Source organism: Vigna angularis, chromosome 8 (genome assembly GCF_016808095.1).
Source record: "Vigna angularis cultivar LongXiaoDou No.4 chromosome 8, ASM1680809v1, whole genome shotgun sequence".
NCBI lineage: Eukaryota > Viridiplantae > Streptophyta > Magnoliopsida > Fabales > Fabaceae > Vigna > Vigna angularis.
Genome location: NC_068977.1, coordinates 36,529 through 63,439, shown reverse-complemented (window position 1 = coordinate 63,439; position 26,911 = coordinate 36,529). Strand labels below are relative to the sequence as shown.

The window sequence follows — 26,911 nt, the reverse complement described above, 5'->3', positions numbered from 1 at the left end:
TTTTTTCCTTTCTAAATTTTTTTTTCTGAATTTTCTGTGTAAGGATAAAAAAACTTCTAAAAGATCATAACGGTGAACTCTCTCATTTTTTACCAATCAATTTTTGCAGTAGAATAAGTAAGTTTTTGTTCTTTTTTCTTTTATATTTTAGTTTGAGGTCATGCATAGAAATAAATACTTTAAGTTAGAAACATGTTTTTAGATCATTCACTATGCTTAGGAGATCATATGAATCAATTAGACATGTGTAGAAAGCAACCAAGGGTTTTTTTTTCAAGTACACATACTTGTCTATAAAAAAATATAAAATAATATGAATAATTCACATAAGTGTTGAGAGAAACTTTTGAAGTGACAATAGCTGTAAAAGAAGTTATAAACTTAGAAAATTATGTACCAACTAACATTTTATTTATATGACATGATAATCCATGATGAATTAGAATCCTCAACTGTTGCCCCATAAATGTCTGTAAAAGAAGTTATTTGAATAAGAGAATGACGTATCAATTAACATTAATTACATAAGAAAATGATGTATGAATTAACATTCAATTCCAGTTTGGTGCTTTCACTTTGCAGTCTGTATTTGAACTTTCTCAAAGAGCATAACAATAGAAATATACCTTTTAGGAGAATTTTGAAAAAGAGAAAATATTGAGTCAAGCACTTTCACTCAGGAAATGAGTAGAGCCCAACCCTAAATCCTGAAAAAGACATTCCGACATATCTATTTCAGAATGAAAAAGGTGTTATCCAATATTTAGAGTGTAAAAGGAAAATGCCTCGCCACATAAAACACATTGTTTAGAATATTTTAATATGTTAAGACAATTTTATGACTATCTGATCGCTTACATTCTTACAAATGCAAAACTTGTGTCACGTCCAATCATGAACAACATACGGCACCTGGTTTGCCAAAGTTACCTACCACATTACTAAAACTGATACTCAGGAGATTGAAGTGGGTGACGTTCTCTCAATACCACGCATAAAACAATGCAGATTTAATGAGGGAACAATAATGCTGATTTATTTAGACAGAGTTTATGCAGACAAACTCATTGAACATTTTTATATGTGAGTAACGCGTGAAACAATGCTGATTCAACTACTCTGATTTACTTTAGATAAAGTCTGTGTGAAAAGTAACATGGAAATTCGTACGTTTTGCATCAAAATATAAATACAGATAAATTGCCGGTTAAACAAAGAAAATACTTTATATATATTTTTTGTAAAAGGGTTAAAACTATCTTACTATTAACATAACTTGCTGTCAAAGAAAAAAAAATCCAACACTCTGCCCACATCAACTATCCAACGTCACTTGCCACATTGCTATAATTGACTTTGAGTGTAGATCACGGACTTCTACACTCACCTATCCATGGTTGAAATGATATGGGAGCCATTACAAGAGTTTAAACAGACAGAAGTTTAGACACTTAAGCTCTCCCTTTTGTGTATTTCCTATTTCTTTTCCAGCAATTCCCAAATTATTTGGACTAAGTAGATCTATCTCTATAAATCCTAGTGTTGTGTTGATGAGAAAATTGGCAATGTTTTTTATCAGTAATGAGCAGCAATGTTATGTTTGTTACTGCAATCCGCATTCAATTCTGATAGCTTCCCAGAGCTCAGGAGAGATATTGAGCTTTGCCGCTCCCTCTTGACCCAATTTCTTAACATTTAAAGCAGTGCTTGGTTGCTCTCCTTCCCCCCAACCCCTGTACAGTATGACTTTGTGAAGCTCCTGAGAGACCAGAACGGCACCTGTTGCTTGCTGCAAGAATAATAGAGAATACAAATTTCAGGGATTTAGAGAATGATGTTAGCCTAAGACATGAAATGAAAATTCAACGAGGAAGAAATGAGAAAAAGGGAAGGAATTTTTTCGGTATGTGAACCTCTAGCTTGGACACCACCTCCTGAATTGAGGTCCCGTTTGCCCTTCCTTTGACATTAACTACGGCAAGAGGGTATTTCCGGAAGTGAGCATTGATTGCTTTCGCAATACCAGTTACACTATTGCTCTTTCCTGAAACGAAGTTTTCCAATTAGTATAATTTCAGGAAAATACAAAAAGGGATAAGGCAAAGCATAAAACAGCAGCTTCAGCCTCCAGATCCACGTGGAAAGAAAGTACTTAATACATCGTCTACAATGAAGACCACTCAAGATGTTGATATTAATTGAAAATTCACATCAACTAGAACGAAGATATTATTAAAATTAAAGTACTCCTTCTAGCTTGTCTTCTCAGGCAAGAAGCTCCGCCAATTAGCTCTCTATAGAAGGTTCTGTTTTTGTTTTCTGTTGATTAAATATGTTAAAGCTACATTTATTTCCTATCGCTTCTTTAACATTGTGTTGGTGTAATTTCTTTTATGCTCTGTTTGTTCAAGAGGAGAGAAAAAAGTTGGATAGAGATAACATGAATAAATAGAAATAGGGAAAAAATAAAGTATAAAAGTGCATGATTGAAGAGAAACAGAAAAGGTATTAAAAGTATGAGAAAAAAATAAGTGCAAAATAGTTCGATAAGTCTTGTCGTTGTTTAAATTATTTCACTTCTCTTTCTCGTCTGCCAAACAACAACGGATGTTAATTGCATACTCACCATCCTCACAACCAAACAACATAAGGAGAGGGGAAGCCCCGCCAATAACAAGGCCAAACGCTACTTAAGGACCAAAACCTAGAATACTAGTTAGCTATATTTGCTGAAACAAGCTATGGTTTCTGTGATTAATAACCCCCAGGGAAGAAAAAGAAAAGAGAAAGTAGCAAGCCACACTAGATAGAGCTACAAAACAAAAAACTCTTAGTACGACTGTATAGCATAAACTTAGACTTGGAAACTGTGGAGACAAACTAGAACAAACAAGCAACATCGACAAAAGGAAAATAAAGCCAAAAACAATACCTACAGAAAGGACAGACCGCTTTTTCATAGTTAGTGCCTGCTTTCGTAGAAGAAGTCTCTCTCTGTTGGAAAGATATACAGATCCAGAAGGTAACTCAATTGAACTCATATCTCTCACCAGAGCTGATAGGTCGGCATCACTCTTCGACGATATGATTGATGATTCCGTTACCTTGCGAATTGAGACGTCATGATCAGTATCAACCACAGAATCACTAACTCCATCCAACTGAACTCCAAGATAATTTTTTACCAAATTAGAATTTAGACAAGAAGCAAGAATTCAGAAAATGTCAAAGGAAGCCTTGACATAAACGGATTATAATCCAGGAAAGGATTGAGGTCAGCAGTTCATTTCTCATCAGTCAAAGTCATGTGCTTACCTCTGTATCTTTAGGAATCGCACTAGGCAAGGATTCTAGCTTATCTTGATGAGCTCCACCGCCATCAATCAGCTCAACAGGCTGATCCTGTATTGCTTTCTGATTGTCAACAGGAGCTTCTTCAGGCGAATTCCAATTTGCAGAATTTTCTGGTTCACCTTGATGAGCTTCACCATTGTCTATCAGCTCAACTGGCTGCCCCTGCATTACTCGTGGATTATCAACAGAAGTTTCTAGGGTAGGGTTCCAATTTATGAAATTGTCAGCTTCACTTTTAACAGCTCCACCACCATCAACCAGCTCAACTGAATGCTCCTGTATTGCTTGTCGGTTGTCAACAGAAGGTTCATGAGGAGAATTCCAATTTATGGAATTTCCTGGTTGAGCTTGACGAGCTCCAAAACTATCACTCAGTTCAATTGGCTGCTCCTTTATTTCTTGTTGATTGTCAACAGGAGTCTGCAAACTGTTTGCCTCCATATCTTGAGCCTAATAAGGTGAATAACCTATATTCCTTAATTGAAATCAAAATGTATTGCAGGAACAAAATAAAGAAAACAAGGGCCACTCACCATTTGAAGTTTCAATCTGTCTATGTTCCTACCTAGCTTCAAAACATGGAGCTTCAATGACTGCAAGAAGCGAGGAGAAAGGAATAAGTTAGTGATATTTATTCCAATATAAGATTAGAAATCAACACCCATTTCAAATGATGGGGCAAATGAGTGACACGGTTAAAGACTCATGCCACATGTAGTGTTCACTTGTTGAGCACCAACAGTACATTTTAGTATTTTCAGATGAGCAAGCACCAAACTCTAACTTAAGGCAAACTCTTCGAAGCATTTAAAAAAGAACAAATATTTGCCTTAAGCAGAGTTTGATGCTTGTAATAAAGCATCATGTTTACGACATGAGAAAGCGGCTCAAATAGTAAAAGTTAAAAAATAAGTACTTCTCAAATTTTACATCAAAACATTTTTCAAAAGAAAATTACTCGAAAGAAATTACATATAAAAGATCCGTTTTATTAAAGGTGATGGAAAACCAATCTATAAACTATAATAATCATTTCACATGTGATATACTGGTAAATACATCTCTCCCACCTTCACTTCCATAAAAAGATGTAGAAAACAGATCAGTTGACACTCCTCAGCAAATATAAATTAATGATGACACCTTTACCTGGCGGCGCTGTGCTTCCTTAGAGCGCTTCAATGCTTCTCTTTTATTTAAAAGCGTTCGAGGCCTCAAACTTGCAGGCCGGCTATAATTCTTTCCACGATACACAATGATTGCATGGCCCTTGCGCAATCTTTCTACTGCAATTAATATTCCGCCGCTTTCTGCCGCTAAGGTCTGAGCTATCTGTTGGACATCCTGCAGGCATTTATTACATATTATCTTCACAAGTTCCCGATACTTCCAATGAAGATGCATATTTTCCACTGTTCCATCAAAAACACCCCGTCTACCTGAGAAAGAAGAGAGGATTGATGAGGAAAAGAAGTTTCCCTAAGTCAAGTACTTTAAAAAGGTATAGAAGTCTCAGTCAGTCATTCAGTTCAACTTCAGTACAATCAAATATACATAATTATGCATTTTAAATGTCATCTCCAAAAATCACCTAGTAACAGGAAGGGACCCATCTTCAAGCCAATCCTCCGCAACATGTATTTCTCTTCTTCAGTAATACCCTCTCTATTGATTTCTTCTTCTTGGGGGCTCTCTGCATTTTCCAGCTCTGCTAGAAGCTTCTCCGCCTTTGTTTTCTCTTCTAGTGCCTGAATGTGAATGCGACTATACCATATGTAACTCTAGAAAAAGACACTAGAAAAGCAGCAAATTGGTGCTTGTTAATAAAATCATACCATTGACAATTTTACGCTGGTGCTTTCAATAGTTTTCTCAGCCTCAGTCAATTTTCCGGGTTTAGTATCTTTCTGGAAGTTCATACCCTGTACTTCAGAATCAGACTCTATGGTTCCATAATTCAGACTTGGAGCATCTGTAACTGACAAACTATTTCCAGTTTTCAGTTTATACAGTCCAATACTCCTCCGTTGTTCAATTGCTGATGACACTGCAGCTGGCAAGAAGTCCTTTCCTCTATAGAAAACAATGAATTCTTTATCCCGAGCAAGGAGAGTTCCTCCAGTCAGATACTGCAGAGAAATATATCTTTTTATTGAACTGAAATTGAGATATAATAGTTTTATAATATTATTACATTTTCTTTTTTGCTCATGAACAAGATTGTGTTTTATTTAAGTTCTTTAAAACAACTATCTCAAGCTAGTATTTACCAAAAAAATGTTTTATTTTCCATGTTGCTACAAAACTTTAACTAGCTGCCTTAACAGTCGGTCAGATCAGTAATACAATCAATATAAAACTGAGTGGATCTTTGAGTTCTTATGTACATCTCTTGGGGCAAAAGTTGAAAAATAAGATAAAGCAAAAGGCAAATTACATGAGTTTTAGACATGATTCCAGGGCTGCCATTCCTGTTCTCAAGACAGACAAAATTGATAAGAATTTTATGATTAGATTTATTAAGAAGCCGACTTTAAGCCAAACTTGGCTTGTTGTTGGTGTTCTTTGTGTGGTATTGGGTTCAGCTTACTTCTAAAACCTGAATTTTAATCATTAGTTACATTCTGACAGATTGTACTAAATGACATCTCTTGATCTTTTGATTATTCCATTTTGACTCAAATCATCAATCAGAGCACTCTAAACGTAGTATGCTAGATGTTTTCCACCAAAGTATGACTAATAATCTCAATGAAGAAAAATCTATACAAGGAAAAGAGAGGGTGAATAAACAGTTTTTTAAAACAAACTGTGTAATTGTCATTTCAAACTTGTAAGCTAACGTAACAACAATTATGAATTTTGTTACAATAAAATCAGCTATTACATATTTCTAGGGAATTAGGCTCCACATAATATGAGAAATTAAGATGATTGATTCTTAATTATTAGGTGTATTTATTATAATTGATTATGTAGTATGCTATAAATACAGCTATAAATACATGCTGTGTGGTCTACATTTGTGGTCTACATTAGACACACAATTCATTCATAACATATACAATTCTATACGGTATAAGAGCATGATCTCTAAGTTTCTTCTAAGTTTCTTCCACCGCTGTCTTTGTCGCCTGCCAACGGCCATAAAAATTTTGTCTTTCAACACTTGTGTCTGAATACCTCAGTTTTGTTGTCCTAATATCAATTCTCTGTCTTTCACTATTGTCCACTGTCCGCTGCCTCTACCTACCATAACTGTGTGCGCCTTTTCTCTATCACCAAGCATCCTTTTCCTATGGTGACCATAATGATTGAGACCGACTTCCTTCAACGACCACTATGCTTCATTCACTGCTTCAACCTGGTTGACCGTCCTCCAACCCAACAGACCGTGCTCCAACCCGGCTACTTCACACCCTAGTGGTGTGATTGAGTACATTTGTAACAAGTTTGGTACATATGATATATATGCTCCAACTTAAGGGAAAGTGTTAAAATAAAATCAATTGTTACATATTTCTAGGGAATTAGGCTCCGCATAATCTAAGAAATTAGGATGATTGATTCCTAATTATTAGGTTTATTTATTATAATTGATTATGTATTATGCCTATAAATACATGCTATGTGGTCTACATTAGACACACAATCCATTCAGAACATATACAATTCTATAAATTTCTTTTCAGGCACTACGAAATTTTACCTACAGGTTGATTGGAAACATGCGGTACAATTTGATGTAATGCAAAAATATCTGGCATCCACTTTTGTCCTAAACTTTATGAGAAGTAGAATGAAAATAAAAATGACAGCAAATATGCAAATTTAATTACCATCCAGAGTGAAATATACATGCTAATCATCACCTCAAATAATTTACACTATGGTATCAATGAATGATAGTGGTTGACAGCAATACATAAAACAGGTTATACACTTTAGCATGATATTTAAATCATAAGTGCCAAATGTCATAAATTTGAAAAATATCAGAAAAAAAAAACTGACCTTTATCTCTTCAGCCATTACCTCACCATCAGTATTCTCCACACCTCTCTTTATAGCAATTTTGACAATCTCACATCTTTCCCAAATCTTAATAATTGCAACAGCCAATCCTTGGAGTTTCCTGTTTCTACCTGTGAAACAAAAGAACAAGAAAACAATTACATCTAATTTTGGTCATATAAGAATAAGAGAACCTCACCTAATGCAAAATGGCACGGTAAATGTTTGCCAAGCCTCCTCATTTTGGTCATTTCATCATCTGTCAGTTTTGGCTTCACACCGTATGGAAGAAGGCGAAAAGGCTTCCTATATCCAGGAATAACAGCTGGTAGAAGATCAGCATCAACAGGCAGAGGATCATACCCCCACCAATCAAAAAAGCGTGGCCCAATCCCTGCTAGCAAGTAGTCTGCATCTTTAGCAAGCTCCGCCTCACCTGGCAGTTGAAATCTTACTTTTTTGGGAGTCCCAACACCTTGTATCAAAGCTGGTTTAGCCGTTTGGGCATTTAAGCTTTGCCCAGTGTATGTCACTGAATTGTTTTCAGACAAGTGGCTCTCTCTTTTATCCCTGCTTTTATCATTCTCATTCATATGTTGCAAAGCATCATCACTGTGGTCATCTCTCAAAACTTTATCAGATAGGAAGTAAGGGTACTTATAATCAGGCCCTCTGTATAATATTATCTTACTTCCAGATCTCCAAACAACAAGGCCTCCAGTTTTTCTCTGACAGCGACAATCATCACATAATTACACAAGGGGCACTGAAATCACGTTGAAGTAAATAAAAGGATAAAATGTAGATAGCCCCTCCAGCCATAGGTTTATTGAAGAAAACCTCACATGGTTGCAGACCATGGTAAGGTTAGGTTTATTTTCTATTTCAATTTTAATTTCATAAGTTTTAACTAATAATTATAAATGACATATTTTCACTTTATCTCTTCATTTCAAGAATTTGCAAAGAAAACAGGATCAGGGAAAAAAACCAAAATCATGTTTTTGCTATTTTAAGAGTTCACTGAAAACACATCATGACAACATGAAAACACAATGGCATTCTCATAACAGTCATAGATTAAATCATATCAATTGATAATGGAAAATTAAACAATTCCAGTCGTAGGTATGAAACTCTGAACTTAGCAAACCATGCAAAGTAATGTAAATATAATTTATTGCACAGCGGCAGAAAACTCGCTTAGTAGAATTTAAGGGTGAGCTTTGAACCACACAATATTTCCTGCATTTCCTGATGGTTGAACGGAACTTCTTAGTATTGCGCTGGTACATGAATTGGGTGCAATACAACCACATCTTAAACTTTGAAGTTCTTATCGATTTCTTTTGAAGCTTTTGTTGATCACTTAGTTAAATTCCCTACTTATTCATCCTGATACAATACGACTATATCACCAATTTTGAAGTATTCGTGTATTAATTGTTAACTTTCTACCAGAAAAAAAAAAGAAGAGAAATTATACACAGATTTGATTGCAAATAGCAAGAATTGGATTTCCAACCCCCTTTGGAACTAGCTATTGACCTGTCATTATTAGAAAAACTTACCCTGTCAAAGTCAACCAACAGAAATCACCAAGAAAAATTCATATGACTTTGAAAACAATATAAGTTGTTAGCACTCCTCATATTATAAAAGCCAATAATTTTATCATACCAGACAAGTCATACATGGATTTGTTTTCCCAACTAGCACACCTGCCAATAAAAATTTCTCACAGAGCACACTGTTTTTTTATTTACAGTAATAGCAAGGATTACTTTTGCAAATGTCAGAACTCGGTGTGCTCGCTGAGAAATTTTATTAGCATCCGTGATAGTTGGGAAAAAAATCTCATGCATAATTGAATGACAATCTAAGAAGTGCATTCTAATAAAAGGTTTTTTGGGATAAACTTGTTTAGAAACGCTTAATAAGAGATTGAATTAAGAAATTAAAGTGAATTAAGTGTCTAAAAATCAACTTGAGCATTTAACTTTGATGGATCTCGCCTAGTTTTTCCCGAACTGAAGCCAAGGTGCATAAGTGTATGTTTGGTTTCTGAAATCTTGTGTATTAGTACAACTAGATAAAAACACATTAAAATGCTAAAAAGATAGAAGAAGCAAGATTGAAATTTACCAAAACAAAGAAAACAATCCAGCTACTATTTTGTTCTCCTGCAAGGGTTTCTGGAAAAACTTATCCAAATATATTCAAAATTCTAGCTACTACGATTCTTAATTCTGAGTGACATGTCCAGGGCTTTAAACTCCAAACTCGTGTTATTTCCACAGACCACAAACAATAGGAAAAAATGCTAGCAGAATACTCCCTAACACACTGTTTTGAACATACTGTAGGGTTACATTTTAAAATGCTAGCAATTTAGAAGAAATAGCAGAAACAATGGGGTTTTTGTTTTGCTTTGTTTACATACCTCCAACAAGTCATGAGTCCTTTTCATGTTAAACCTAGAGAGATCATCGCACGCGATTCTCACGACCTCTGAATTCCTCCACCGTTCATGAATCCCGTTCACGATCCCTTCCGTGATCCCCGCCTTCCCCACCCGCAGCTTCTGCTTCATCCTCAATCCCGCCGTCGTCAGCCGCTTTATCTCGGCATTCGACAGGCTCAGCTCCGCAAGCGTCGGCACCCGCTCCTCCTGCCTCGCCCAGCTCGGGTCGATCGTGTGCCCCACGCGCCGCTTCGGCAGGTGCTGCGGAAGCGGTACGAAGATCTCGCCGGCGCCAGAGGCTGGAGCGGGAAGAGAAATGGAGGACTGGTCGTCGATGCCAAGGCTGCGGAGCTTGTCGGCTATTCGCTGAATGGCAGATTCGGGGAGGGTTTCGGCTTCGGTGTCGGAGCAACGAATGAGGAATTTGAGTTTGGGTTTGGGGAATTGCAGAGGGAAAATGTGCAGTGATGATGATGAAGAAGAAGAAGAAGGAAATGAGCGGAAGTTGAAGTGAGTTGCAGGAAGCAACATTTGAGAGAAGCAGTTAGTTACTCCATGCATACAGACATGGATAACGATACTCTATCTGGTGGTGTTTCGATAAATATCAACTTTCCACCCTGAAAAACAAGATATATACGATTGTTTCTATTTATAAATCGTTATACGTAAAATTATCTGATTAATGTTTTTTATTTTTAAATTTGAAGGTTTCTTTAAGTTTTATTTTTTTTTCTTTTCCACGAATGTATTTTGTTATAATATACGTTTGGGAGAGTCGCCTTTACAACTAAGAAGGTTATGGAGTTATAGAAATATTCAATAATGGGTTTTGCACAAGGTAAATAATGTATGATATACTTCATCAGCCTCTAAGCATGATGTATCTTAAAGAAAAGGCATGATTTATTTCTATTATTTATTTCTATTTTTTTCACTCTATTATTTTTTTTCTTGTTATGTTGTTAAAGAGTCTATCTAAGTCACATGGCTTATCATATATTGTGTTAAAAAAAACTTAACTTACTTTTTTAAGATTTAGAAATTTTGTAACCCAATTCAAAATTAAAAAACTAAATATAACTTAACAAAAATAAATTAAACATCTAAATTAACAATATAAATATTATTGAATAATATACTAATATTTAAAAAGATCAAATTATAAATTTATATAATTAAAAATATTAAATAATTATAATAAAAAACTTACAAAAATAAGAACAAACTAATAAAGTCTTGTTTGTGGCAGATTAATGGTCAATCCATCCTCAAGCCAGCTTGATTGAAGCAATTTAACCTTTGGATTACCTAAGTCAATTCAATCTAAACTAAAATATTTGAAATTTTTCTAATCCCATCCAACTTAAACACGGTAATAAATCAAGTTGGCTTACAGATTCAAATTCATTTTTGACATCTCTACTTATCATCAATAAACACTTAATATATATATATATATATATATATATATATATATATATATATATATATATATATATATATATATATATATATATATATATATATATATATAATTTCTCACATCCTTTTACTCGTTTCTATTTTCATCTATACTATTTATCTATTCTCAATTTAAAAGGTTATCAAGCAAGTTAAAATTGCTTCGAAATGAGTTTATGATTCCCCACCCTATTCAATGGCAATTCCATTTTCCTTTATCTTCTTTTCTTAAGAAATAAAAAAATACTAAATACCTAGGCGATTTGTTTTTTTCTTTTTCCAATTTTGGAAGGAATTAAAGTAGAAGGATTGAAAGAAAAAAAATCAAAAGAAGGAAAATATATTGAAAAAAATAGAAAAGAAAGAGAGAAAATAATGAAATTGATAAATAGATTACATGTTTATAATAATCCTTTCTCTACTAATTCAACTATCTTAAAGATCTTCTCATTTTTTTCTCTTTTACATATTTTCACCCTCGTCCTTTTTAATTTCATTATTTGATTTTTATTTATTTTATTTTTAATACGGAATTTTAACATAATTTGTAATGCTTCTTTTACTTAAAAAAAAAAGATGACATTAGTTAAAGCAATACGTTTTAAAAAATTCCACTTTTAATTCTTATGTTTGACAAAAACTAGAGTTCTTTCAAATGTCTTACAAGGTAGTATTACGAACACCAATCTCAACAATAAATGGTCTTTTTTAATATAATTCTATACATCAACTAATTTTAATAAGGAATATTAAATAATAGTATAAAAGTAGATCAAATTGAATAAAATACTTTTTATGCTTCTAAAATTGTTTTTATTGCTATCACCTAATATTCTTTTACCTAATTTAAATATAAAAAAAAACAAACTATTTTTCTTTCATTTCCACTCATTCATTTTATTAGGAAAAATTGCAATTATTTTTCATAAGATTATACTAGATAACATTTACCTCCTTAGTTTTACAATAGCAATATTCATATTCAATGTAACTTTTAAATGAGCCTTCATCCCTTTATTTTTTTGTTAGATTAATATTTTTAATAAACTTCAATTTTTTTTCTTCTTTTATTACCCAAATATGATTCAAGTATATTGAGTATTATGACTTTGTACCTGGGTCGGAGATGTGATGAGACATGTGAGTTGAGTCCCAGAGAAAGAACACGTTTGACAAACAAAACACTATGCACTTTGAGGAGTGAAGGAAGGCTTCGAAATTAGTGGAGGCTTCTTTCCTATAGTATTTCTTTTTCAGTTCCTGCTGAGTGTTTTTCCACTAAAAATTTCAATACCCTTCAATCACCCCCAAAATTTTCCCTGACTTCACATAACTAAATTATGGTGTTACGAACTAGGGCTAAAGATGGGGGTAGAGTTTCTCCTAAAATTAAAATTTGACCTAGAGCTTGTCCTACCAATACTTCTTTTCCCTATCCTAGTACTAATTCTTCTTCTCCCTATCATACTTATTCTTCTTTTCGTGTTCCTGCTCCTGTGTGTATAGGCTCTATCTTTACTCATTTTATTAACATTTGTTGCATGGACTGGTTCATCTGCGGGCCAACCCCTATAAAGTATGATGTTACTAGGCTCCCGAGAGACTAGAAGGGAACCTGTTTCTTGCTGCAACAGTAACAGGGTAAAGAAAATGTTAGCATGTAGGGAGTATTTAGTGCTAGAGGCAAGGAAGAACGATTCAACGAGAAAGAGATGAGGAAAACGGAGGAATTCTACGCATGCATACCTCTAGCTTGAACACCAGCTCCTGAACCGTGGTCCCCTTTGGCCTTCCTTTGACATTAACTATAGCAAGAGGGTGCTGTTCGAAATGAACTTTAATTGCTTGCACAACAGCAGATACAATATTGCTCTTTCCTGAGAATTGTATGATCATAGAAAAGAGAAAGTAGATATTATTCCTCCCAATTAGCATAATTGCAGAAAAATACAAAAGAAATACACAAGAAGCATCAGTAGGCAGCAGTTCCAGAGCTTAGTGGAGAAAAAGTAATTTATACATATCCAGAATGAAATATTTTCAAGATGTTGACATCAATTGAAGTTAGAAAGGAAACGCTAATAGTTTTTGTCAATTGTTTATTGTAACAATTTAACAAAGACAAAAACCTAAAGAGCTAGTCGGTCACTGCTAAAACTAGTTTATGTCCCTAAAGCGGATCATCGCCCCCACCTCGCCTGGCAATCTAGAACAACCAATATTGGCAAAATGAAAGTATAGCTGAAAACAATACCTATGACAACAACAGGTTGCTTCATCTTTAAGGCCTGCTTCCGTAGAAGAAGCCTCTCTTTGGTTGAAAGATGCAGAGACCTAGAAGGAAAACTCATATTTATCACTGGAGCTGATGGTTCAGGATCATTTTTTGATGATGATGGCTCCATTGTCTTGCTATTGGAGATGCAATTTTCATTATCAGAATCACTCATTTCATCCAACTGAAACCCTCGATAATTTTACCAAATCAATAATTAAAAAAAAAAGAAGCTAGAAACAAGTCAAATGAAAACTTTGCCAAAACAATATGATAATCCGGGAGATAATGGCTGTCAACAGTTCAATTTTAATCTACAAAGCTGTGTGCTTACTTGTGTTTCCTTGTGAATCAAACTAGGCCAGGATTCTGGTTCATCTTGTCGAGCTCCACCACCATCAATCAGCTCAACTGGTTTATGCTGTATTGCTTGAAGATTGCCAATGGAAGCTTTTATTGAAGAATTCCAACTAGTGGAATTTTCTGGTTCACCTTGTTGAGCTCCACTACAATGAATCAGCTCATCTGGCTGATCCTGTATTCCTTGTAGATTGTCAACAGAAGCTTCTTTAAGAGAATTCCAATTTATGGAATTGGAATTTTTTGATTCATCTTGACGAGCTCCCAGTCCATTAATAAGCTCAACAGGGTGCTCCTGTATTGCTTGTAGATTTTCAAGAGAAACTTCTTTAGGAGAATTCCAATTTATGGAATGTTTTGGTACACCATGATGAGCTCCACATCCATCAATAAGCTCAATTGGCTGCTCCTGTAATGCTTGTTGATTGTCAACGGAAGCTTCTGTAGGAAAATTCCAATTTATAGAATTTTCTAGTTTGCCTTGATGCGCTTCACCACTATCAATCAGCTCAACTGGCCGCTCCTGTATTGCTTGTTGATTGTCAACAGATGCTTCAGGAGAATTCCAACTTATGGAATTTGAAAAAGCTTCTTGTTTGTCCGTAGCCTTGAATCGTGCCATAAACTATTTCAGATATTATTTACAGACCCAATACCAGCCACAACAATGCAATAATGATTCTTACTAAACTTCTACTAGTCAAACACTCCCATACCGTTAGCATTTTTCATTTCGACCATCATCATTACAACCTACGACACTCTCTGAAATCAGGTGCTTAAATCAAGGCCAAAATAATTCACACAAGGATTAATTTAGCACAACTCAGTACCATATAATTTTTTTTTCATTTCACTAAACCGTAAAGTATAGTCAGTTACTATTATTTTACATTAATCCCTTCACATACAATCAGTGTCGTCTAATTTTAGTAATTTGACTATAAAACAATGAATTTACACATGAATTTCATGTTTGGTGTTGTTGAGAATTTTGCATGCTGTTGTTTTCTTTCATAAGAAAGGATAAAATTACACCATTACAATCTTGCAGAAAAATCAACTAAAAAAGGAAAATACCGTTAACACATGCAGATGTAAGACCCAAGAAAATGTAGAGTTTATAAATAAGACTTGAGTATGTTTTATTAAAATCTGCATAAAGTGTTGTGTAGCTAAATTGATATGCAAAGTCTTGAGTAAAACATAAAGTTCTATGTTATTTATTTATTTTGTTGATATAAGTGTAACACATGTTATTGTATGGTTGTTAAATTTATGATGTCCTATATTTTCAATGTGATGTGTTGGCCTATGGTAGAGATGTGTGTCTAGAATAAATACATATGATTCAAATATTAGGGAGATAGGTTTATGAGAAAACTTTATTTTAGTTATATTTTTGTCTAAGGACAATAATGTCTTTTCCCTTTATGTATTGAGGTAATAAATTGAAAAATAAAAATTTAGAATATAGCATTTATATGTTTGAAAAACTGATTTTATAGGAAGCACCCTCTAAATAGTTACTTTTAAAGTTATAATATATTTTAAATTAAAAATAAAATAGGGACTTAACCAGAAATAAAAAGAAAGAAAATTTAAAAAGAGAGATAGTAAGAATTGAGAGGGAGGAAAAGAGAACACCTTAAGATAGAAATTTTCTTTTAGTCAAGAAAGGAATTTTTGGATAAGTTAACATAAGCCTGGGAGCGTATGAATCTCTGGTGGATTAATCTCTCATTAAAGCTCTAAAATTGACCAAGATATGGAAACTTATCCAAAAATTCCTTTCTTCACTAAAAGAAAATTTCTATCTTAGGGTGTTCTCTTTTCCTCCCTCTCAATTTTTACGTATCTCTCTTTTTAAATTTTCTTTCTTTTTATTTTTTTGTTCAATAAGTCCCTATTTTATTTTTAATTTAAAATATATTATAACTTAAAAAGTAATGTTTAGATGGTGCTTCCTATAAAATCTCAATCACTCATTACAAACATAACTTCTATATTCTAAACTTTTATTTTTCAATTTATTACCTCAATACACAAAGGGAAAAGACATTATTGTCTTTAGGCAAAAATATAACTAAAATAAAATAAAGTTTTCTCATAAACCTATCTCCCTAAAATTTGAATCATATCCATTTATTCTAGACACCCATCTCTACCAACAAGTCAACACATCACATTGAAAATATAGCACATCATAAATTTAACAATCATACAATAACATGTGTTATACTTATATCAACAAAATAAATAAATAACATAGAACTTTATGTTTTACTCAAGACTGCTTACCAACTTAACTACACAACACCTTGTGCCCTCATGCAGATTTTAATAAAACATATTCAAGTCTAATTTATAAACTTTACATTTTCTCGGGTCTAACAGCAAATATGCAAATAACATAATAAATAAAAACAAATATTAAATACTTTGACTGTGTTCTTATTGAGACTGAGTGAAACCGAGAGAAGAAATGAGAAAAAGAAAACTAAAGGACAGAATTCAAAAAGAAATATAGTAGAAATATTTGTTATTTGGATGAATAAAAGTAAGGGAATTTGAATGTGGAGAAATTTGAATGAGTAGAGATATAAATTGTACAAAAACCTTTCAAAAAATATTAAAAAAATATACTTATCTCTCCTGAAGTCTTGATAAACCATACTCACGTTCCCTCTAATTTCTACTCTAATTTCTAAATAGACACTCACCTCGTTTTGCAATAAGTAACAGAAGCACAATTTATTTTATTTAATAACTAACGTGTTAAATTAAACCAAAATAAAAATATGAAGATTAAAAATCAAAGTTTTAAAATATAAAATTTGAAGAATTTTTATAAGCAAAAGAATTGAAGGATTTAACTATTATAAAAGCACAATATAAAAAATAAAACTTTCATCCAATAATATCTTGTCATAAAAATATAAAAAGTCAGTTTTATTAGATCAATGTTAAATATAAAAAAAATTAAATAGTAATAAATATAAGGATAAACTTATTATTTTACTAAACATGTTTAAGTTAACTAACATGTTAATTTAAACAAATAAAATTATGAACGTTAAAATTAAAGTTTTAATAAAATTTGAAGAATTTTTATAAGCGAAAAAATGAAGGATTTAATTATTATACATTAACAATATAAAAAATAAACTTTTCATCCAATAATATGTTGTCATAAAATAAAAATAAAAAGCTATATTTATGAGAACATTATTAAATATAACAAAATAGTAATAAATATAAGGATAACTTTATTAACTTAATTATTTACATATTTCAATACAAGTGTAAATTTAAATAAAATAAGGGGTGAATGTTAATTTATTAAAATTATAAGACAGGTCTATTTAGAAATTAGAGAGGGTATGAGTGTCATTTAAGATGACTCTTCAAAGAAGGTGGGTGTAATTTCCCCAAAATAAGTTTAACTTAACGTTTAATCTTTCTACTGTATTAATACTTTTCTTAAATAAAATTATTTACTATTTATGAATTTTATGTTAAAAAACTATTTAATCTTAAAAAGTTAAAAAAAAGAGAGAGAGAGAAAATGTAATAAATATTTCCCTCTTAACTTCATGACAATTTGAGGAGACGCGTTTGTATACATGGAACCCCCAAAAAAGCTTCATTTATATTTTTCCTAAAATATACAGTGGATATTTGGAATTTCCACCTTATCTCCTCAACATATCCTTCTTATTTCCACCAAGACATAAAAGAAACGGCTCTTAAGTTAGAGGTCAGCTGTCAACCTAAACATTTATAAAAGATCATGTAGTCTAGCCTGATGTAACAAAAATGCTAATAATATTGTATTTGCACTATGGAAAGGAGATTAGATGAGAAAGTTTACCATGTCAAATCTCCACGCTTCAACTATATGCTTACTGTTAGCCTCGTTATCTTCAACCTAATCAAGTGAATCATATTACATAACTCAAATCAAGGGGAGAAATATTTCATCAACACAATGCTACAAATGTGGACCACTTACCATCTGAAGTTTCAGTTCATTTATTTTCTTTTCTAGCATCAAAATACGACGCTTGTATGACTGCAGGAAATGAGTGAAAAGGAATAAGGTGATGGTGTTTATATCATATAAGATTGGCCGTCAATTCCTTCATCAAAAAAGAAAAAAAAAAAATAAACACACACACACACACATATATGGGGAGGAAGGAAATCCATGCCGCAATGTAATGGTCACCTTAAAGACCACTAGTAACAGAATTAACTCCAAATATCAACCAAATAAGCATCAACCATATAAGGTTCTTTTTCAAGATAAGAAAGAAGGTATTTATTATATATATTTATATATATCTCAGTGGGTTCATCTGAGCTAAAAAGGGCATGAAGCACTGAAAACAAAACAAAGTTTTTTTTTTTTAAGAGATTTTGTGCTGGTAAAGAAAGATAACTTTTACAACATTAAAGATGCTGCTCAATTCAAACATAAAAAAAGTGCTTCTCAAATTTGATATCCAACATAAAATAGCCATTATTTTTTTATGAAGGTATTTAGAAAAAAAATTGATAGAAAAGGTCATTTTTCTGAAAGCTGGTGCTGGACAACCTACAGTCATCATTTTACATGTGTAATAGGCAAAGAAATCTCAGCCCCATCCTGCCCTTATTTTTTACAAATGAAATGTTGAAAACAAAAAATCACAAAAAGACAATTTTCTGAAAGCTCGTGAAAAACCAACCTATAGTTATAATTTTACATGTGGTGTAACTAACAGGCAATAAATACCCCCATCCTACCCTTATTTTTCACGAAGGAAGATTGAAACAAATTAACTGAAACTCCTGCTCCAATACAAGCTGAAGATGACAATTTTACCTCACGGCGCTGTGCCTCTATAGAACGCTTCAAAGCTTGCCTTTTATTTAAAAGCTTTTGAAGCCTCAGACAAGGAGGGGCACTATAATTCTTTCCACGATACACAATGATTGCAAAGCCCTTTCTAACTCTCTCTACAGCCACTAATATTCCACCACTTTCTGCCTCTAAGGTCAGAGATATCTGATGAACATCTTCCAGACTTCCGTTACATATTATCTTCACAAGCTCCCGATACTTCCAATGAAGATGCATATTTTCTACGGTTCCATCAAAAACTCCTCGTCTACCTGAGAATAATCAGAAAAAGTTGTTATCATGTATTTTAAATAGCTTTAAAGATGTCATGCATTTTTTCCAAATTTAGAACAATCAACTATCTATGATTGTGAACGTCAAAAATGAACTTCACAAATCACCTAGTAACAGGAAGGGTTTCATCATCAAACCAATCCTCCGCAGCATGTATTTCTCTTCTTTAGTAATACCCTCTTTATCAAGTTCTTGTTCTCGGGGACTCTCTGCATTTATCAGATCAGCTAGAAGTTTTTCCGCCTTTGCTTTCTTTTCTATTGCCTGTATGCCAAATCTATACCATCTGTAACTCAAAAAGAAAACCTAAAAACTAGCAAATTTGATTTTTTTTAATGAAATCGTACCATTGACAATTTGATGCTAATTCTTTCAATAGCTAACTCAGCCTTAGTCAACATTCGTCGTTTAGTATTATTCTGGAAGTTCCTAACCTTTACTTCAGAATCACACTCTATGGTTCCCCCTTTCTCTTCTGGAGTGGCTTTAGCGGATGAACTGTTTCTAGCCTTCAGTTCGTGCATTTTATTTTTTGTGTGCTTTTTAATGACTGAAGACATTGTAGTTGACAAGTAGTCCTTTCCTCGATACAGAACAAAAAATTCTCTATCCCGAGAAAGGAGAATTCCTCCTGTCAGACGCTGCAAAGAAGCAGATATTTTTATCATATATATCATTTTGATTTTTATACAAGATTCGATTGTAATTAAATTTTTCAAATCAACCATCACAAATATTACAAATTACAATTACATAAAATTTATGTGATTACTATTGCTACAAAACCTATGTTTAACAGGTTCCTCTGACAGTTTGCAGAACGATGATGTAATATTAAATTCAAAAATGATAGTGGATCTATGTCTTTTTATTCATCTCAGGAAAAAGAGAAAAGAGAAAAGTAAAAAGCCAACCCTATCAGTTCCAAATCTTCAGGTCTACTATTCCTGTCCTCAAGAGTCATACCAGAGATCAAAACATTAAGAATTTATTCACAAGATACATTTTACTTATTTTAATTACACCAAATAAAAGAACATCATAAGGTGATTACAATCTTTAGTAATCACAAGTACTAAAAGAACTATTTAACAATTTATGACTAGTTGGAGCCTCTTTGAGAGTTGTCTTAATTACAATCTCCAGCAGTGGTTTAATCCCACATAGACTTGCAGTATATGGCTAACACGGTTTAGTCCCACTAGTGATATATAGAAATAAGATTCAAAATCTCATCCTACAAACTAATTTTGTAGAGTTAAGTTAAGCTCAAACTTAAATTCTAAGATGGTACCAGAGTGTTGGGCCAACTGCATTTGCCAGACTCAAGGCAATGTCTTCAGCATGAGAGGGATTGTTGAAAACCAGCTTTAATTGCAGTTACCACTATATATCCCACCTTAGTTGTGACCTCTTTAAAGTTTTCCTTAATTGCAACCTCAAAGGAGGAGGTTTATTACCATATTGACTAGTATACGACTAAAATGTAGTCTATAAATGGAATGCAAAAAGATAGTTTCATAAATTAAGTCTAAAACCTAAATTCTAAGAAATTATTCATATTATAAGCGCTAAATTTCATAAAATCTGAAAATTAACAGTGAAAACAATAACTGACCTTTAACTCTGTAGTCATTATCTTACTGCTGGTATTCTGCACACCTCTTTTCACAGCAATCTTGGCTATCTCACATCTTTCCCAAAGCTTAATAATTGCAGTAGCCAATCCTTGAAGGTTTCTGTTTCTCCCTGTGAAACAAAAGAAGAAAAGCAATTAAACCTAAATTTGGTCAGTTAAGAAAAAGTAGCACAAACTTACCTAATGCGAAATGACAAGGTAGAGGTCTGCCAAGTCTCTTCAAAGTGGTCATTTCTTCAGCTGTTAGTTTAGGATTCACACCATATGGAAGAAGACGAAAAGGCTTTCTGTAACCAGGGTCAACGGCAGGCAGAAGATCAGCATCAACAGGCAGAGGGTCACTTCCCCACCAATCAATAAATCTTGGCCCAAGCCCCATTAGCAAGCAGTCTGTATCTTCAGCTAGCTCTGCTTCATTGGGCAGTTGAAATCGTACTTTGTTGGGAGTACCAACACCTAGTATCAGTGCAGGTTTTGCTGTTTTGGCATATGAATTTTCCACAGCAGTTGCTTCTGAATTTGATTCAGATAAGTGACTCTCACTTTTACAAAAATATTTATCATCGCCGTTGACAAGTTGCGTAGCATCATCACTAGTGTTGTCTTGTCTTGAAAGTTTATCTGATAGGAAGTTAGGATACTTATAATCAGTCCCTCTGTACAGTATTACCTTAGTTCCAGATCTCCAAACAACAAGGCCACCAGTTTTTCTCTGACAATGAAAGAAAAAGAAAGGATACAATCAAATCATTTTATACACGGGGCACCATAATATGATATCATACTGGAGAGAAAAAAGGCTAAAGTGCAGATAGCTCTCCAACAATAGGTTATTGATGGGGGAGGTAAAGAGCTACGGTGACTGAAAACTTGAGCAGCGTTTGGTTATTTTCACTTTATATGCTTTAACTTATAACTATAAATATAATACTTTATTTTCACTTTGCCACCTAACTCAAAACATTTGCCCGGGTAACAATAAAAGCAACAAATCATTTTATTTTATTTTCTTTAACAATGTCTTGTAAACTAGAGACAACCTGAAATAAAGTAACACTATTGTAATTTTATAGGAAAAAAAAATACAAACTTAACAAGCAGAACCCGGAACTTAATCAAACCCTGCAAGTTGGTGTCAATTATTCACTGGTGCACAGGCAGAATACTTAATAGTTTAACAACTTCAATAGTTGCATTGCTGGGTTTAGAACCAAATGGGATTTTTCTATATTCACTCATGAACAGTAACGTTTAACAACTCCAAGAGCTGCATTGTTGAGTTCTGAACCACATGCAGTTTTCCTACATTACTTACACAGCTGAAGAGGTTTCCTTACATTTTAACTGAGTTAAAAGGATAAAATAAAATGTCGTGTACAAAGCCAAATCTCATTTTCACTGCACTAAAATTCTATTTTAGTAAATTTCTCAAGAAGCACTCCCTGTAGGATAAGAAAATAAAGTCTTAGTTTAAATAAACTTCACTATAAAAACTTGCAGAACAAGAAAATAAGAAGGTAAAACAAGTTATGCTTTTTTAATACCAACTTATGTACCTTAGCCTTTTACAAAATTAAATTAAAAATGCCTCAACTGAAGTGCACAAGTTGATTTTGGTTTGTATGAGAAACCTTATTTATTTTACCCTTTTAGTTTCCTTTGCCAGGGTTTTGCAGATAGGTTTATCCACCCAGTATCTTAAGAAGGCAAAACAAATTGAATTTTCATACATTAAATCAATTTATACATCACAACTTTCAAAAAAAGGTCAAATGAGAGACTGTTTCACAAGTTAAGTATGTAAGTTGATTTTAAATAAACCTTATTTTCTTTCACACAAGTTAAAATTGATTCATGCGCCTCCACAAAGTTATGAGATAGTTTTTACGAAAGTTATAAGGTTAACTGCATAAATTGATTGTACCTTATAAATAAATAAATAAAAAAGCTTAATTACTCCTTCTTAGTTTCTGTTCAAACATAGTGTTGATAAAGAAATTTATTGAAAAAGCTTAATCCAATTTCATGAATGGGTATCCATGGAAGCCAAAGAAAAAAAGTGTAAACAAACAAAATTTCTATACAAAAAGTGGCAGTGGTCTTTATTAACTTACCTCCAACACATCATGAGTCCTTCTCATGTCAAATCTAGAAAACTCCTCACAAAAGACCCTCACCACCTCGGTGTGCTTCCACAGCTCGTGAATCACGTTCACAATCCGCTCCGTGACGCCAGCCTTCGCAAGCCGCACCTTCCGCCTCGCCGCAAACCCTAGCGTCGTCAGCCGCCGAATCTCGGAGTCCGGGAGGCTCAGCTCCGCCAGCGTCGGCACCGGCTCCTTCCGCCTCACCAACTCCTCTTCCCTCCGCTTTCTCCGCCTCTCCACCTCCCTCGCGCTCAACACCGCGATGCCGCTCCCAGGGACCGGCACCGGGTTCAGCGGCGTGCTCCAACTCGGCTCGAACATTTCCTCCCCGAGCTTCTTCGGGAGTTCGTGAGGGAACAGCACGCGAATTTCGCCGCCGGAAGAGGTGGAGGGAGGCGATTCGGTGATGCCGAGGCTGCGGAGCTTTTCCGCCATTTGTTCAATGGCGGGGGAGCGACGGGATCCGGTTTCATAGTTGGTAGCTGAACAACGAATGAAGAATTTGGTTTTGGTTTTGGGGAATTGGAGAGGGAAAAAGTGAAAAGAAGAAGAAAGAGGAAAAGTGTGGAAGAAGTGGAAGTGAGTTGAAGGTAGCAACATTAGAGTAGTAGTTAGTTACTTCATGAATGTGGGGAACGTGAAATGCTTTTTCACTCACGATTCTTGTTTGAAATAAAAAAAAATTATTTTCTTGAAATATATTTAGTGCCGTTTTTGAAGGGTAAAATATATGTTTAAAAAGTAAAATTAAAAGAAGATTCTTGCTTAGGTACGAGTTGAGTAAGGTTTTAAGTTTCACTTGTATAATTACATATTTAGCATTTTAACTTTATTTTGTAGTGACTAGGCGAATTAAGGTGTTTTTTAAATTATTTTGGGCCTCAAACAATTTTAAGAACATTGTCTATAGACCTAAGTATCCTTTAGCTTGCTTTGGCAGATGTATGCATTAAGTAGTTAACTTATGTATGAACGTGATAACTATTAGTCACTCTAAAGAAAGTGGAAGAAAGTTACAAGATTTTTTGTATTTTTTTTATTTTTGTTGAGACTTGAATTTATTTTTGTTTCGAGTTTATTAGATAGCCTTTAAACCTTAATTTCTTTTATTTGATAGCCTTTAAACCTTTTTGGATTCACATAAAATTTATAACAATAGATATGAATTTCTTGTTGATCATATTTTCATAAGTAATTATTTTTTTCAATGAACATGCTTAAAATTGAGTAGAGGGATGCAAACCTAGTTATAGGGAAGAGTTACATGTCTTTCCACAATTAAATTTCGCAGCATCAATACCACATTTTAGAAGATATTTTCTATATGCGTAACATTTCTTTAGAATGTATCTACCTTAACCTATACTAGGGAAGGATTTTGATATTGGTTATTTTTAATATTATATTTCAGTTCTTGAGTCGAAACATATTAAGATGAGGTAAAAAATAGGTTTTTTGATTTTAGTATGAACTAAAACATAAACTTCAACATTAGATTTCAGTTGTCTTTAAAACCGAAACTTAAAACAATACAAAATTATATATAAAAAAAAAGAATATGTTTCAGTTTTGAAATTCAGTCGAAACCTATACCTTTTGTGGCATTTAAAAAAATATTCAGTATTAAACAACTTAAAAAATTAAACCAAAGTTTAATATAGGAAAAAAATTAAGAATTAGTATTGAAATATAGATTTTCATGCTTTTACTATACATATATATACAAAAAGAATACATACAAATGACGAACAAACAAACAAAAACAACGAATCAAAATAACAAACATCAAATAGATCTTTGCGAATGAAGAAATTGCTAATGAAGGACTTAGAAATGACCCTACAAATAAAGAAAGAAAACGAGAGACAAAAACCAAAAGAAAAAGCAAGAAGAGAAACAAGAAAAAAGAGCAAACCTATAAACGAATGATTCACAGTAGCAACACAATGTTGTGACAGAAAAGTAACTTTTCTAAAGATTTAACTTTAAATAAAAGAAATAAATTTCAGTTATTTGTAGAACCGAAACTTATAGTTATGCAAATATTTTAAAAGATATTGTTAGTGACATTTTTTTAAAATTATTTGCAAAAATTATAAGAAGAACCGAAATCTATTATTTTAGAATTGAAGTTTATAGGTGTGTAAATAATTTTAAAAATTTCACTCCATTTTGAAAACTTTTGTTTTCTTGAAACCAAAACTTATTATTCACTAATATTATTTACTATAAATTGTAAGATATTTTGGAGATAATTAGGCTCATCTTTCGTCATTTGCACACATGTAATTATGGATTTGGAGTTCTATAATCCGAAACTTTCTTCTTAGAAGCTACTTGGGACCAACATAAGTATATGAACCTTTTTCATAATGTCATCATCACTATCTGCCCTTTTAGAAGGGGCAAAGAAGTTTACATGGATTTTAGATTATTAGGCTAAATTAAATAAACTCATGGTGATTTTTTTTTTCTTGATTTGAATCTTGGCATGATCACACTATTTTGTGAATCTATAATAAGAAACTTTTGCCATTAGTTTTATTATTATAGAACTTTTTTTTTCTTTCAAGTGGGTGTTTCTTTTGCTCGAATTTGTGGGCACTATCAATTTAAAGATCCTTTATTAGTGGGTGGACTTTATTTGTCACTAGATGTCAATTTTCTTTATTGAATTAAGAATATAAATAAAACAATATAAGAATTAAACTCATTAAGTATCCTACTTAATATAAGAATTTTATTGATTGGCCTAACAAAGTCCAACATAATTTATAGATCATTGAATTTTGAAACATGCTATGAGGAATTCGATTCTTAATTATGTATACGAAGCATAAGATATTATTGAGAAATACTTCAATCTTTGCGCAATTAACTTTCGACTACTTGTTGAAATATATTCTTTGTATGAAAAAAAAAATTCTTTGTAAAGAAAAAAAACTCGTATAATTAAAATACCAAAAAGAGATCATAACAAATAATAAGAACTGCCCGAAATTGATCAATTTAATTTGAGCTTAAATCTATTCTTTTTTGGAAATAGAGACTTAGATAGATATAAATAAAAAATATTTTACTGCATCATACATTAGATAGTTTACTATTTAATATTTTAAACTACTCAATTACTTTTAGATGTTTTCACACAAAAATAATAATTATCACTTCGTAATTTAAAAATCAAATTATTGAACAATAAACACATGGAAAGAGCTCAAGTTTGACAAGTAATGTTATATTATATTTGTCATCGTTTATCTAAGGTCAATAATTGTCGCGTCTCATTTATTACTGTGCTGAATCACCTCTCTGCTTCCATTAATGTTCCGTGCCACGCGTCCAGTGCATTAAAAATCCACCACCGAGCCATGCATGCGCGCCACTTGTCAAGTTGGAAATTTCTGAAGTAAGTGGTGGGGTGCAAGTGTCGACGAGAGGGACGCTCGTCCGTCTGACAGTGGGATTTGAACAAAAATGAATTTCTGGAAAAATCTCCCACTCTCTCTCACGCGCACCTTCTCCCCTTCCAAACTCAGAATCTACATTTCTCCTCCTTCTCTCTTGAACCCTTCTCCTTCTCTCTTCTGCAACTTACCACCCTTTTCTCCGTTCACGTTTCAGCACCGTAGGAACGTTCCCTGCACCGCGAGTTTCATTTTAAGCCGAACAACTTACAGTTCTGGTAAGTTTCACTTGGACGCTCGTTTCTGGAGTTCCTGTAAACTGTATTCAGCTGCATGCAACGATGTAGACTAAGCCCTTCATTTTCTTTTGGTTAGTTTAGTTGGAGAGCTTAAGAGAAACGTTGAGAGAGCTTCTTTTAGACGAATCAAGATCCACTCATTTTAGGACGATCACTACTGAATCCGGGTAAGGGAAGCTTATTAGATTTAATTCTTATGATTTTACTGTACTGCATGTGCGTTATGTGTTGTTTGAAGTATGATTTCTGATATTGGATGATTGGCATATGAGTATGATCCTGAATTGATGTATGAAAGTGATGCAA

General features: G+C 33.2%; 2 protein-coding genes across 5 annotated transcripts; both read right to left on the bottom strand.

The window, feature by feature from the left end:
* Window positions 1-1,207: 1,207 nt before the first annotated feature.
* Window positions 1,208-12,617, bottom strand: LOC108345523 (CRM-domain containing factor CFM2, chloroplastic). Of its 3 annotated transcripts, none has more exons than XM_017584099.2 (12): window positions 12,412-12,614; window positions 9,812-10,452; window positions 7,568-8,096; window positions 7,369-7,499; window positions 5,190-5,483; window positions 4,946-5,102; window positions 4,504-4,793; window positions 3,888-3,947; window positions 3,316-3,804; window positions 2,933-3,161; window positions 1,914-2,044; window positions 1,208-1,789 (listed from the first exon to the last, which is right to left on the bottom strand). In XM_017584099.2, the coding sequence occupies exons 2-12, from the start codon at window positions 10,391-10,393 to the stop codon at window positions 1,604-1,606; spliced, it is 3,078 nt and encodes a 1,025-aa protein (XP_017439588.2). In that variant the 5' UTR covers window positions 10,394-10,452; window positions 12,412-12,614; the 3' UTR covers window positions 1,208-1,603. The 3 variants fall into 3 exon arrangements, 2 of the variants coding, with proteins under 2 accessions (XP_017439588.2, XP_017439589.2); XM_017584100.2 differs by having other exon boundaries at window positions 2,933-3,104; XR_008245101.1 differs by having other exon boundaries at window positions 1,651-1,789; window positions 2,937-3,161; window positions 12,412-12,617.
* On the bottom strand, window positions 12,442-23,545 carry LOC108345522 (CRM-domain containing factor CFM2, chloroplastic). 2 transcript variants are annotated; one of them, XM_017584097.2, is made up of 12 exons: window positions 22,867-23,545; window positions 20,933-21,464; window positions 20,732-20,862; window positions 19,461-19,754; window positions 19,221-19,377; window positions 18,802-19,091; window positions 17,947-18,006; window positions 17,806-17,862; window positions 13,906-14,556; window positions 13,551-13,755; window positions 13,043-13,173; window positions 12,442-12,921 (listed from the first exon to the last, which is right to left on the bottom strand). In XM_017584097.2, the coding sequence occupies exons 1-12, from the start codon at window positions 23,497-23,499 to the stop codon at window positions 12,643-12,645; spliced, it is 3,420 nt and encodes a 1,139-aa protein (XP_017439586.1). In that variant the 5' UTR covers window positions 23,500-23,545; the 3' UTR covers window positions 12,442-12,642. The 2 variants fall into 2 exon arrangements, with proteins under 2 accessions (XP_017439586.1, XP_017439587.1); XM_017584098.2 differs by having other exon boundaries at window positions 13,906-14,538; window positions 22,867-23,544.
* Window positions 23,546-26,911: the final 3,366 nt, after the last annotated feature.

Coding starts and splice junctions, on each gene's coding strand:
- LOC108345523 (XM_017584099.2), bottom strand. CDS start 10,393: ATGCATGGAGTAACTAACTGCTTCTCTCAAATGTTGCTTCCTGCAACT. Junction 5,484..7,368: donor TAATGGCTGAAGAGATAAAG/GTCAGTTTTTTT, acceptor ATTTCTCTGCAG/TATCTGACTGGAGGAACTCT. Junction 4,794..4,945: donor GGGTCCCTTCCTGTTACTAG/GTGATTTTTGGA, acceptor CTTCTTTCTCAG/GTAGACGGGGTGTTTTTGAT.
- LOC108345522 (XM_017584097.2), bottom strand. CDS start 23,499: ATGTTGCTACCTTCAACTCACTTCCACTTCTTCCACACTTTTCCTCTT. Junction 18,007..18,801: donor TAGAGGCACAGCGCCGTGAG/GTAAAATTGTCA, acceptor CATTTCCTGCAG/TCATACAAGCGTCGTATTTT. Junction 12,922..13,042: donor AGCTGGTGTTCAAGCTAGAG/GTATGCATGCGT, acceptor TTACTGTTGCAG/CAAGAAACAGGTTCCCTTCT.